Source organism: Alosa pseudoharengus, unplaced genomic scaffold (assembly GCF_046254945.1).
Source record: "Alosa pseudoharengus isolate Yale_2024_CS ecotype anadromous, Long Island Sound unplaced genomic scaffold, YU_APseudo_1.1 YU_APseudo_1.1_scf_23, whole genome shotgun sequence".
In the NCBI taxonomy this organism is placed as follows: domain Eukaryota; kingdom Metazoa; phylum Chordata; class Actinopteri; order Clupeiformes; family Clupeidae; genus Alosa; species Alosa pseudoharengus.
This window is the reverse complement of record NW_027468685.1, coordinates 7,654,453-7,668,598: the sequence shown is the minus strand read 5'-3', so window position 1 is coordinate 7,668,598 and position 14,146 is coordinate 7,654,453. Positions and strand designations below refer to the sequence as shown.

The window sequence follows — 14,146 nt, the reverse complement described above, 5'->3', positions numbered from 1 at the left end:
GAATAAGGCTGCTAGGTTTTCATGTCGCAAGAACTTTCCTTTCAATACATAGGCTACTGCTATTTCCATAATGGGTGCAGTGATTTCTTGTTGCTCAAACCTGGCAATGTTTCAACAACATGCTTTAACAGATTGCAAATTCATTTTACATATTTACATCTGAAGGCTGTAAAGTGCTCAGGATGGTTTGGGATTTCATTCTAGGATGCCTTTTGAAGTATTGTTTATCAGAGTGAGTTTAGAGGTGCTGGTGCAGAAATTGCACACCTTTGGGATCCGCTGAAACACAGATCTCTTTTTTTTATTAATGTTCCTATGGTAATATTATCATTCTGAATGTTTATTCGCGACTAAGGCTACAGGTTGGCAATATTTTGGTGTATACTTTAAATGTGTTACTTACGGCATTTATCTTTTTACAGTATTTAGTCATTTATCTATTCATATTTGATTAGGCGGACGACTGGAGCTCTTATTGTGTAAATGACTAAATACTGTGAATGGTCACACAGAGCACCTTACCTTACCTTACTATGCACAGAGAATCACAGGCTCAGTCCCTGCCTCAGTCATTGCAAGCGCCTCTTGATTGATTAATCACCACTATGTGGATACTGTTTTTAGAATTGATTTAGATTAAGTGTTAGTTAGTATAATTCGTATTTTAGTATATTTAGTATATTCTTTATCTCATATGGTCCTTATTGCTTAGTTGTGTTTTTATATTATATACTTTTAATTACTTTTTCTGCTGTTAGTGAATGTGTGTGTGTGTTGTCTGTATGCTACTGAGTGGGTCTTCCTCAGGCAAATGTCATTTTGCAGTGGCTCAGGTGTATAAGTAGAGCATATACCTGCTCAGCTGATCATTCATCAGCTGAGCCCATTCACACTAATTGTCAAGGCCTAAGTGTCACCTTATCCATCACACATGTGTCACCACATAAGACAATTAGTAATGCAGTTACATACAGTTTACCCACAAAAAATAAAGAAAATAAAGAAAATAGAAAAATACCAACACCATGGCTCATAAATTAATAAGATTACATTATTACATTGTTACATTATCCCACAATGACATAATTTGTAAAGTAGTATGTCACCTCAGAGCAATCCCACACACAATGTTACATGGAGATGAAAAGTACATTAGAGGAAAGGCTTTATGTCAAATTCCTCATTTAATCACCCTGGCGACATTGTATTGAGGTAATAAATCCAAAAGGTTTCTTTTTTGATCAGCTGAGCAGGTATATGCTCTACTTATACACCTGAGCCACTGCAAAATGACATTTGCCTGAGGAAGACCCAGTTGGGTCGAAACGTTGCAACACTTATTAAATATATGGGAGTTTTAGCAGAGTGCGGGCATTTCATTTCTTTGCAGCTCTAGTTCCATTTGCCCTGCACCTCACCGGTGGGGATGTGCACACCTCCACTACTACTGTATGCTACTGAGACCTTGAATTTCCCCTGGGGATCAATAAAGTATCTATCTATCTATCTATCTATCTATGGTCTGTCAAACTGCTACTACTATTACTACTACCGTATTTTCCGGACTATAAGTCACACTTTTTTCATAGTTTGGCTGGTCCTGCGATTCAGGTGCAACATACATATATTTATATATATGTTTTTTTCCTCTTCATGACACATTTTTTGACTGGTGCGACTTATACTCCGGTGCGGCTTATAGTCCGGAAAATACGGTACTATTACTACTATTACTACTACTACTACTACTAGCCTACTTATGTTCCTCACCATGTTCAAGGCCTGAAAGAAATTATGCCCCCTGTTCTTTGCCTCAAAAAATGCCTAATCTTTTGGACTGTATTGTAGTTTTACTGATACAGTAAATCCTCTGAAAATGCCACCAATACAATATACACGTGGTTGCATTTACTCTAGAACATGTGTCATGAAATAACATTCAAATCCCTCCATTATTTGGAAGTAAATTTTCCCCCCTTTGACCACTGCTTTGACCACTGCATTGACCACTGCATTGAATTGTGTAAGACATCAACAGAGCCAGCGATACAAACAATGGTTGTTTATTTAAACCACAGTAATACACACACACACACACACACATACTCTCTCTCTCTCTCTCTCCCTCTCTCTCATACACACACATACACACACAAAAACATGAAAAGACACAGACACTAGAAACCAAAAGGAATATATATATATATATACGAAGAGGTCTTCAAGGAAACACCACATCCTACACACCCACCCTAATGTTCATTTGCCTGTGGTGGAGCTCAAATTCATCTGGTATGGAATCTGGTGAGAGAAAAACACGGAACCATGTTACCAGAAAATACAAAAAGATAAACCAACAGCTTTGAAATGAAGAAACCAAGGCCACTCAACAGTCATCCACAGGTGATGATTAACCCAAACACAATAAAGAGGTGGAGGCTGAATTGTTCATCAACTGCTTAGAAGTTCTACCCTGGTGACAATGGACCTTATGCACAAAAGGCTCTTTAGCCAGTGTTTAATTTCCGGTGGAGCATCAGCTGTGTTGTAATGGCATCTTCTGTTATATTCTGCTCCTTACATATTCATTCCGACACTGAATATATTGTTTGTCCAATAATTACATTTCTAACACTTGCATAAATGCTTCAATATCGTAACATGCTGATTCACTAGGTGTTACACTCAACCGAGTCTAGCTACAACACACCTGGCTCCATCGGAAATAAATTAGCTGGCTTAAGTGTGTTCCATGCATATTGGGATCACCATCTGCCAAAACAAGCAATCAGTGAACTGTAGGGAGTGGCTGGTTGATCTAATCCTTTTCAGGCCCTAATCAATGGTGACCCCCAACACCCCCCCTACACACACACACACACACACACACACGTGTCGTTTTACAATTGTATAGTTAGTGAGCCATTGTATAGTTAGTGAGATGAGCAGGCTATTCTAACTGAGCCAAACAAAGCACGAAAGAGAGCAAATGAAACGCAAACATTACATTTGCTTATCTGCTCATTTGCTTATTTACTTATCTCATATACAACATGTACAACTGTAGCGTAGTCATCGCCTGACTGCTACATGGTCTGGAAGGTGATCCACGTGCAGTCTTACCATTGCAGCGGTACTGTAGATTAGACCAGATGATGTTTTCTTGAGAGAAGCAGAAGACTCCCAGACGGCCACCTCTCATGGTTGTGTCAATCACCACGCCAGAGTCGGCCACGAGGGAGGTTCCCTCAAAAAGTTGCACTCTGTCAGAAAAACACAGACGGCAAAATAACAACAAATAATTATAGTGACTGATTATTTATTTTTGGTATTAGCAATTTTAGCGACCACTTGACCTGACTATGACCGTGAACAACACTTGTAAAACATCATTTTACAAGTAACAGTATGTGTTAAGCATGTCAATACAGTGTTTCCCACAGAATTGAATTCTATTTGTGGTGGTAGGTTTGCAGAATTAACTTGAATGCAACAGTTTTTAACAAATTAGCGCAGCATGGTTATGATGCTAACTAGATTTAAGCACAATTTAGCACAACCTGGAAAATCATTGTGTGGTGGTCAATGTTGATATTGTGGTGGGCCGCCACAAATAAGTCAATGTATGGGGAACACTGCAATATCACGCCAGCCAGTGGCCTCACTGGCACTACATGAAGGAGCCTTAAGAGGGCGCTCTCGTCTCACCTGATGTAGCCCACCTGAGGGCGGTGGCGGAGATGCCAACGGTAGGAGGTTCGGTCCCTCCAGCCAACATTCCGGGGGTCTTTCCAGAGCAGGGTCACTTCGTCCTGGGTGCTGCCAGTGTGCCACAAGGCGTTACGGAGATACTCCCCAGGGCCGGTGCTCGACTTCACCGCCTGGAAGCGTAAAGATCCGAGTCAGCTTGTTTCCCAGCTATCATAGTTCATGTCCAGATACACATTTTTTAAAGTGTATTTTTTGTCCTATTTTTTTAAACTTTATTATGACAGAACAGTGAGGAGGCAGACAGGAAGTGAGTGGGAGAGAGATGGGGTGGGATCAGGAAATGACCCGGGTCACAATCGAACCCGGGTCCCCGCAGGCACTTGGACACGTAGATGGTATGAGCGCTGTAGCCAGTTGCGCCACAGCGCCTCCCTGAAACACATTTTTAATCTTTAGAAAATCTGTTATAGACAACAACAGATGTACTATAACTTACCAAACTGTTTGCCCTGTGGCAACTGTAAAGCTTAAAGAAAACAACTACTTTTATCAGCGTTGGCAGTAAAAAAAGAGAATAAATGACTTCTTTGATCTCTATTACTCACTCAAGTCAAGTCAAGTCAGATGCATGGCACATTTAAAACAACAAGAGCACTCATTAAATCATGTTGCATAAATGTGTCATCCTAAAACTTCAACCGTACACACTGCCATGGTGCCATGGTGCATAAGTACAAGTATATATACCGGTACTCTTTTGATCCAGTGAGGGAAATTAAGCGAAGTGCTAACACGTAGGCCACGGCTGCCCCTATTATTAGTAGTATTATATATTATATTATATTATATATATAGTATATTAGTATTAGCACAGCTCCCTGCCTCTTACTTTGAGCTGCAGGCCAGGCTCTGCAGAGGCTCTGAAGGGGAGAGACTGCCAGTAGGTCTGTTCCGTCTGCTTCCACATCACCACATAGAAGCTGGACGAGTCCTGGTACCCAAAGATGAAGCCCACGTAGTCGTCATCTGTGGCTGTGTTGACGTGGAACGTGCCCTCAAAGTCAACGCCGTTGAAGGCCGTATAACCTGGACGAAGACAGAGGTCCCAAAGTTACTATAGTTACTGTAGCATTGTTACAAAGCTAACATTACAGTCCAACAGGTTGCCACTGGTAAAAAAAACATGTCTGTGCCTTTATGACAACAAAGATGTTACACCAAATAGAAGCAAAAATTTCTATACTGCATATACAACTACTCTATATGTCGGGGATTGGACATTTACTAATATTTCAAAATGTCCCTTCTATAATGTATTATATGTGTCCCATATTTTATGACGCACAAAATATACAATTGGTTAGCTATGCTGCCTCACTTGATATGATACACATTGATTAATATGAGATACATAGATATGAGATACATAGATTAATATGAGTTTCATAGATTAATATGAGTTTCATAGATTCACTTACCCACGGCCAGCCCAGGGTCACTATTCATGGTCTGCACAATCTCCATGCCCTAAAAGTCAGTCAGATCATTCAACAATGGTCAGTCATTGTAAATCAATCATTCAACAGCCCATTAACCATTAACATGAATGTAGTGAGGTGAGCTACGCTCATTGATCTCACCTGGTTAAGTACTACCCAGTTGGGGTCGATCTGGGCTTCGCCCTCTGGGTCCAAGATGACTGTCTGGTAAGCCCTGAAGTCAGTCATGGTGACCTCCGCGTTCTCTGGACACACATCTATCAGGTCCACCACCTTGTCATTGTCAAAGTCCGTCTCGCATACGTCACCAACTCCATTGCCTGCACAGGTAGCAACAAAAACGTTTTATTTATTTATTTTATTTTTTTTATATTTAAGTATATTTTTTTGGCCTTTTTATGCCTTTAATGACAGGACAGTGAAGAATGACAGGAAGCGAGTGGGACAGAGAGTCAGGGTGGGATCCGGAAAGGACCACGGGGCGGGAATCGAACCCGGGTCACCGACGTACGGTGCAGGTGCCCCAGCCAGTCGCGCCACGGCCGGGGCCCGCAACAAAAACTTTTAATGGTTCAAGTTCTCTTATTATATTTTAAGTTAAAAGTTAGAAATGTACACTGTTTATGCAAATCTTGTTCAATCATGTATCAGACCTAATCCTTTCATAATTTGATCTGACTTTCTTATAAATGTTGTGGAAATAGTTCAACAGTTTTTTAACAAGTTGCACTGCATGACTTCTTTCTTTGGGTTAACAGGCAGGCTACACCATTATTACCACATGTAACTGAAGCATTATATAATCAAGGAAACCGCAAACGGAACGCTTCAATAGCACACCCGCCGTAGTCCAGTTGTAAGACCAGTTCACCCACCATCCGAGTCTATCTGACTGGGGTTGGGAATTAGGCGGCAGTTATCCGGGCCGGGGGGCTGTGTGTCCGGAATGCCGTCGTTATCATCATCTTCATCACACTCATCACCGATGCCGTCGTTGTCTGAGTCCACCTGAGAGCTGTTGGGGACGTCTGGACAGTTGTCTCTGGTGTCCTGAAGACCATCCCCATCCCTTAAAAGGACAAATCGGGAAAAAACCTTAATTCATTTTTATCAAAAGTAAACGATTTGTGTGAGTGTGTGTATGTGTGTGTGTGTGTATCTGTGTGTAAGTGTGTGTATGTGTGTGTGTGTAAACTCACCGATCCTGGTCTGTGTCACATACATCACCCACCAAGTCATCATCTGAATCTGACTGTACAAGAAAAGAGATGGAAGATTATACCACACCAAAACCAAAACAGACCTTAGCATGCTATCATCAAAAACTGCAGCTCATATCTACAGCCATATATTAAACATGCTCATATTCACATTTATTCACGCACACGCACACACGCACAAGCACACGTACATGCACATGCACATGCACACGCACACGCACATGCACATGCACACCCAGGGGGCAGCCGTGGCCTACTGGTTAGCACTTCGGACCTGTAACCGGAGGGTTGCCGGTTCGAACCCCGACCAGTAGGCACGGCTGAAGTGCCCTTGAGCAAGGCACCTAACCCCTCACTGCTCCCCGAGCGCCGCTGTTGATGCAGGCAGCTCACTGTGCCGGGATTAGTGTGTGCTTCATCTCACTGTGTGTACACTGTGTGCTGTGTGTGTTTCACTAATTCACGGATTGGGATAAATGCAGAGACCAAATTTCCCTCACGGGATCAAAAGAGTATATATACTTATACGCACACACACACACCTGCAATGGATCGTTGGCTTCTGGGCAGTTGTCACATTCATCCCCAACTCCGTCACCATCTCGATCGTTCTGCATGGGATTTGGGATTTTGGGGCAGTTGTCCAACATATTAGGGATGCCTGAGAGTCAGTAAGACACAGGATGTTGGAAAAAATAATGAGGAGGAGGAGGAGAAGGAGGATGGGAATGAAGAAGACTCTCAGTCCTATTCAGAATACACTTCATCTTTATTTATTTGGCTGACGTTTTTGTCCAAAGCGACATACAGATGTCAATTAATAGCAGGGCCAGACTCCCTAGAGCAACTTGGGGTTGCGTCCTGGCTCAAACCCTGCTCCTTAGCCAGTACACTAGGGCAATTCCACGGAAAATTGACTTTTTGTCACATCCATAACGCCAGTGAAATGCCTTGGCATTTGTATGATGTGAATGATAACATCCATTTTTTGTGCATTTTTTCTAATGTACATTCTTCAGCCAAAAATAGCAAATGCTCAAATTTCATGTAATCATTCACATCATACCATACCATCACATTTTATTGGCGTTATGGATGTTACAAAAAACGTAATTTTCCATGGAATTGCCCACTACCACCAGACACCGTCTCAGATGTGTGAGACAGGAAGGCATTCCTCACCATCTCCATCAATGTCGTTGTCACACGTGTCGCCAGCCCCGTTTCCATCAGTGTCCAGCTGGTATCTGTTTGGCACGTTGGGGCAGTTGTCGCAGGCATCGCCGAAGGAGTCGTTGTCCGAGTTCTGCTGGTCTTTATTTGGCACCAGTCGACAGTTATCCTGAAAAAGAAGTGTGATATGGCTGAATCAATAGTAACATGAATGGACACTAGATATACACATGCAAACAGGAGTCTTTTTCACATACAGTACACCATCTTGTGATGCACCTGGACACATCATCAGTGATGTTTCCTGGAGTCACTGGGTGTTTCGTGCCTTTCAACAATCAAGTCCTGGCTTGTGTCCAGGAAGCGCTACAGTGATCAAGAAAGATCACACATACTGTAAGGTATGAGCTACACCAGGCGCGTAACTGAAGCGTTCCGTTCGCAACGCGTAAAATCCATTTTAAAAGACTGGTCTATTTTTTTCGAACGTACGCGCCGCTATCACGTCTGGTGAAGCTACTTCCGAGAGGCCCAGAGACACCGGTTACCTCAACGTTTTTGATGCCGTCTCCATCTGCGTCCTCGTCACACTGGTCACCGATGCCATCGCCATCGGCATCCTCCTGCCCTGAGTTGGGGGTGTTGACACAGTTGTCCTGCAGGGGCAGTCAAGAGGATAGTGATAAACAGCTTACAGTGCCAACTGAAGTATTATATGGATGTATTGTATGTGTGTGTGTGTATGTGTGTGTGTGTGTGTGCGTAGATGTGTGTGAGTGTTCTGCATCTATTTAGGGCTATGATTGATGGGATGTGTGATGGGATGAGATATGTGTGCATATGGGAATGCATGTGTATGAGAGAGAGAGAGAGAAAGAGAAAGAGAGAGAGAGAGAGAGAGAGAGAGAGAGAGAGAGATCTTACCGCTCGACAGTGCTTATCATTGTCAATGCATGGCAGAGACTCGTCCGGGTATCCATCAATGTCAGAGTCCGGAGCACACATGTGTCCATTTCCTGCCCAGCCAACATTACACTATGACAGAGAGGACAGAGAGATGGACACATCTTTCAGAACACAGAACACAGACACAGAACACAGAACATAGAACACAGAACATAGAATACAGACAAAAATACAGAACAGTCTCTATATTCTTCAAGGCAATAGCACTGAGAGTAGTCATGAAAATTTGATTCAGCTCTCATCCCTGACAGAAATACAACCACTGGAAAATCCTTTAAACAACACATGAGCTTCTTCAGTTTTAGCTGACAATTTACTCGTAATGCATTTTATGGGGTTCCATGAATTCTTTTCATTCCGTGGCAGGCAGTGGGCATGGACAGTGGATGAACCAGACTGCATATTTTTTATGTGGTTAATCCCCACTACCAGATGGGAGTGAAAGTACTATGCAATGAGTAAAAACTAGAAACAAGCATGAAAATCAGCCATTGAAAGACAGAAACTGCGAGGCAGAGAGAGTTTCTCTGAGAGGCACTTGCAGCGGTGAAGTGTGTGAGGATGGGACAGGTAGCCTCTATAACAAAGATTGTAAAGCACTATGCTCTAAGATCTTTGCGCTACGCGCTAAGATCTTTGCTCTACGTGAGGGGCACTCACCACGCAGGACACTTCTCCGTTCCGCTCCATCACACAGTGGCCATTCACGTCACATGGGTTGTAGCCTAGCGCGTCACAAGTCCGCCGCACGAAACAGCCCACCGACTGGTTGCCCTCGAATCCACCTTTACATGCCCCGCAAGAGAATGACCCCTGAGAATCAAAGAATATGCAGAGAGAGAGAAAGAGAGAGAGAGACATTAAGTCGACTCGACATTAATTAGATTAAGTAGAAAGAAAAAGTCATATTTAGTGAGTGTGTTTGACTAGACTGGATTGGATCTTGCAGAGCAATTTGCCTTTGACAAAAATCTCATATTAGCAAAGGTATCATTAGAGCCTCTACAAACAAAAACAATGGAGTCGTCACATGTGCATATCAGCGTCTTTGAGTGTCAAATGAATGTATTATTATTATTATTATTATTATTATGGTTGTTGTTGTTGTTGTTGTTGTTGTTGTTGTTATTATTATTAATAATAATAATAATCTCAGCTGCCTGTGTCAAGGTCTGATCTCTGATAAATGAGGATGGGACTCACCACTGTGTTGGTGCACACTGAGTTGGGCACGCATGTACTAGAGAGGTCAGCACACTCATCAATGTCCACACACACCTGGGAAAGACAAACAGAACGCCCATCCAGTTCAGAAGACTGCTGAACACACTAGTGTGTATTTTTGTTTGAACTGTCCATGTGCGTCTATCCATCACCATTTGTTTTACATTTTTGTTGTTCTACATTTTTCAAGCTTTACACATAACATGTTTAAATGCGTATAAACAACACATCAACAACTTACCAAACCCAAACTCTTCCACAGGGGTGATATTAATAGCTAACCTTAGAAATGACAACACCTTGCGATAGCTATTCATTAACCTCTAGTAGTAGCCACTGACTGCCGCCATCACTGATAAGGGTGCTATTGCAGGTGTGAACGCTGATAGCAGTGGATAATGAAAAGGATGTCAGGCCCACTGGGGCACATGGCCTTTTAAGGTCGCAATGTGAGCTTTTGCACAACTCTTTTTCTAACTGGTGCACGTACAGCACGTCCGGATCAGAAGCAGGATGGACTAGCTGGAAGCCGGAATCAGCGAGAAAGCGTCAAGCGTCAGGCACCACAGTTTTGCTAAAGCGAATAGCGGAAGTGAAGGCCGCTGCCCTGCCATTACAGATAAGGGTGCGATTGCAGGTGTGAGTGCTGATACGAGTGGATAACAGCGGCGGCGAGGGCTGCTGTGCTGACCTGCTTGTGGCTCTCAGCGTACTCCACCCCGACCCCACTGACCGTACTCCACCCCGACCCCACTGACCTGCTTGTGGCTCTTGGCGTACTCCACCCCGACCCCACTGACCGTACTCCACCCCGACCCCACTGACCTGCTTGTGGCTCTTGGCGTACTCCACCCCGACCCCACTGACCACCTGGCCAGAGAAGCCACGGGGACACGGCTCACAGGAGAAACCCCGGGCGGTGTTCACACACCCCTCCGCAGAGAAGCAGGGCTGAGCCAGGGCACACTGAGAGAGACAGAGAGAAAGTAGGGTGGAATAAAAGAGGAGAAGAGGAAGGAAGAGGGAAAGAAATAGAAAGAAAGTAAGAGAAGAAAAAGAAAGGATGGGAGAGAAAGAAAAAAAGAAAGGAAGAAAGAGATGAAAAAAGAAAGAGAGAAGGATTCATTTACATATAGGGGAAGAGGATATGTGCAAGAGATTGTCTATATTTTAGGAAATGTTCCCTTTGATCCTTTAACTCAGTTACTATGTACAGGTGAAATAAACCCCAGGGATTTAACAGGTATAAATGCAGACATGCTTGTGTGTGTGTGTGGCGCTGGTCACCAACAGAATGAGGCGTGTGGTGGGAGTGAGGAGGCCTGCTCTACTACCTCATCTATGTCCTGGCAGTGCGTTCCATTTCCCATCATGCCCTCGGGGCAGGGCCCACAGCGGTACCCTGGGTACTCCATGCTCTCCATGCAGGCCACGTCCTTATAGCAGGGGTTGGGCTGGCAGCGGGACTGAGGCTCAAGGAAGCCTGGCAAGAGGCATGATGGGTAGTCAAAGTCACAAACACAGTCACAAACATACCGGTACTCATGCTCTCTCTCTCTCTCTTTCCATTCTCTCCCTCTCTCTCTTTCTTTCTCTTTGTCTCACTCCCCTCTCTTCATGAATGTCCAACACACACACACACACACACACACACACACACACACACACACACACACACACACACACACACACACACACACACACACACACACACACACACACACACACACACACACACACACACACACACAACCCCATGGTGTAAATGCTCACCACATGCTTGGCATTCCAGAATAGTATTCCTGATCAGGGACATCTCTTTGGTCTATCAGAAAGAAAGGCACAAAAAACATTTCAGCAGAAAGCTTTTTACATTCCAATTCTAATCTCTCATTGGTGTTTATTAAATGGTTTTGACACTGTTGTTGTCTCACCTGTTCTCTAATGTCCTCTCTTAACTCCCCCATGATCTGGTTGAAGATAATAAGCTGGCCAATCAGAGCCTTGGTGTGATCGCCTGGTGACCAATGACAGATGGCAAATTCTTAACATGTAAAAAATAATTGGTAAGGAAGCCCTTTATGTCTTTTGTGTGTGTGTGCGTGTGTGCGTGTGTGTGTGTGTGTGTGTGTGTGTGTGTGTGTGTGTGACTCACCTAAGATAGCATTCACATCACTGTTCACTGCAAAGGAACAGACAAAGCAACCTCAACAAAATATCAAATGGATGTTTCCATTACTGGCACTTGCAACAATGGACCACTAGAGGGCAGTGTAGAAATGTACACTGCAGTATACAGTGTGTATTGCTCACTGACAGTACCTGTATTTTCCACAGAGGAATCTCCCTGGAATGGACAGTGAATGAGAAGTCCAGCTTTGGCCAGAGAGCCGCCAAGAGCCAGCTTGAGTGAATCTAGAGACCCCTGTGACAACAAAAGAGGGGATGCAACATGTACCATGAGCTATGGGCATATCAGAATCGGAATCAGAATCAGAATCACAATCAGAATATACTAGAATCAGAATCATCTTCATGTACCATGAACTGTCCATTCATACATCCAGATGCTGTGGCCACCAAATCACAAGAGTGAAGATATACAATTAAGTTGCTCATTCTCGTTCTGCCTCACACATACACACATGCACAATGTAAAAACCTGCAGGCAAACTGCACAAGTATGTTAACAGAAAGTCATGGCGCACAAACAAATAATGCGCGCACGCGCATACACACTTACGCACGCACGCACTCACACTCACACACACACACACCAGTGAAAACAGTAATAATCTTTCATGGCCAGATGAACCCTGACAGCAGACTATGGTTAAGCACCTCTGAGGGCTGAGTCCCCCAGACCAAAGACCTGCCAGAGAGTTACAGGCTTCTCATTAAACTGGAGCTAGTTTAAACAGGCTCGATCTATCAGACTAAAGACGGACAAACTGAGAACAACCATGTTTCAGGACCCTTTCTTTTCAGACACAGTCACACACATACACTTCTTCTCTCTGTTTTATACACACTCTCTCTCTCTCTCTCTCTCTCTCTCTCTCATGGTACTCACTGAAGGATTTAAGTCTCTCCGACACATAATTACAGGAATGAAAACAATGTTAGTACCAGTAAACAGGTGCTGGCAACATGTGGCCAAATGAACAATGTAAAGTATCTGTTGGAGTAAACTGGTGTTTTCTCTATGTGTCTTTAAGTGGAGCTGTGTTACATACTTGGAGCGCTATAAAGCAGAGGCAACTCAAGTCGTGCCAAACCACACTGAGGACTGCACTCAAATAAACTACTGAACATCTGGGTTAGATCATTAACTTATGCCTAAATAGGTTATTTAGTGTGGTTTGCTTCTTCAAAGGACACACAGGTAACAAGATTAGAGTAATTGAGTTGATTCATTTTAATCAACCTTTTCTATTTCAACAGTGAACAGTGTTAAAATAAATGTCATAAACAGTGTTGTAAATATGGTTATAGAATTAACTCATATAACAATTTGCATATCCACGATATCCTCCAGCCAACAATGGGCGTCGCCATGACACCTCAGTATTTAGAAATATGTTTTTCTGTTTCGGGCCGAAGCTGTGTTGTATTGATTTTAATGTGGCAGTGTGTGAGTGCAGAATTGTCAACATTTTGAAAGAAATATAAATTGAACTGCACGCAATAGGACAGCGCTATGAGTCCCATGCGGTTTCCCACCAGCGGAGCTAGTTGGCTAGTTCAAACTTTTGCCAACTTAAAAAAAGCTTAACTCGTGTCACACTGTTGGCTAACAGCAACATCCATCTTCTTTGTTTTCAAGTAGTAGGGAATTCAAGCCAAACCGTTGCAACTCTGCCATCAATCATTATGTTAAGCCCGCCTAACGACTCTATGCACGATTTGATTGGCCTGATAGAAGTTTAATTTTTCGAGCTCACAAGCCAACGGAGAGTTGCTAGACTAACCCTGGAAGCAAATGTAATTTGCTGCCGCTAGGGTGCGTCTAGATTTCTAGGCTAGTAAAGTAGATCCGTGAAAGAAAAAGTTATAAGTTATAATGTAAACAAAATCGACGGAAGATGAAAACCGGACAGAATAAGGTGGATAGTTAAAGCTAAATAAGATTGACTAGCACATGTCAGAAAAAAAAGGTTGTAAAGGATATTATAGAGAAACATCCTATTCCAAATTACCAACAACAACATGCGGAATGTGAATGTAGTTATTTTACTGCTGACAATCATATACAGTGGTCAGCAAACATCACCTGCAATCTGGTGTACAACTTCTGCCCGTGACGGAATTCCACAGACTCCACCTCCTCTGGTAGGCCAATCAATTGGGGCA

At 43.2% G+C, this 14,146-nt stretch overlaps 1 protein-coding gene across 1 annotated transcript in view; it reads right to left on the bottom strand.

Annotated features, from left to right (window-relative positions):
• Positions 1–2,113: 2,113 nt before the first annotated feature.
• LOC143140378 (thrombospondin-3b-like) overlaps positions 2,114–14,146 on the bottom strand; it is a 16,559-nt gene continuing 4,526 nt past the window's right edge. Inside the window, exons 3-23 of the mRNA XM_076301197.1 lie at positions 14,067–14,146; positions 12,116–12,218; positions 11,949–11,975; positions 11,728–11,810; positions 11,567–11,618; positions 11,128–11,276; positions 10,619–10,759; positions 9,773–9,847; positions 9,230–9,382; positions 8,528–8,638; positions 8,152–8,259; positions 7,613–7,772; positions 6,973–7,091; positions 6,410–6,462; positions 6,086–6,279; positions 5,352–5,530; positions 5,190–5,238; positions 4,601–4,797; positions 3,709–3,881; positions 3,124–3,263; positions 2,114–2,301 (exon numbers count right to left, since the gene is read on the bottom strand). The exon at positions 14,067–14,146 is cut by the window's right edge and continues 174 nt beyond it. Of these exons, the coding sequence (XP_076157312.1) occupies positions 2,240–2,301; positions 3,124–3,263; positions 3,709–3,881; positions 4,601–4,797; positions 5,190–5,238; positions 5,352–5,530; positions 6,086–6,279; positions 6,410–6,462; positions 6,973–7,091; positions 7,613–7,772; positions 8,152–8,259; positions 8,528–8,638; positions 9,230–9,382; positions 9,773–9,847; positions 10,619–10,759; positions 11,128–11,276; positions 11,567–11,618; positions 11,728–11,810; positions 11,949–11,975; positions 12,116–12,218; positions 14,067–14,146 (2,408 nt within the window). The 3' untranslated portion in view covers positions 2,114–2,239. The remainder of the gene's footprint in view (positions 2,302–3,123; positions 3,264–3,708; positions 3,882–4,600; positions 4,798–5,189; positions 5,239–5,351; positions 5,531–6,085; positions 6,280–6,409; positions 6,463–6,972; positions 7,092–7,612; positions 7,773–8,151; positions 8,260–8,527; positions 8,639–9,229; positions 9,383–9,772; positions 9,848–10,618; positions 10,760–11,127; positions 11,277–11,566; positions 11,619–11,727; positions 11,811–11,948; positions 11,976–12,115; positions 12,219–14,066) is intronic.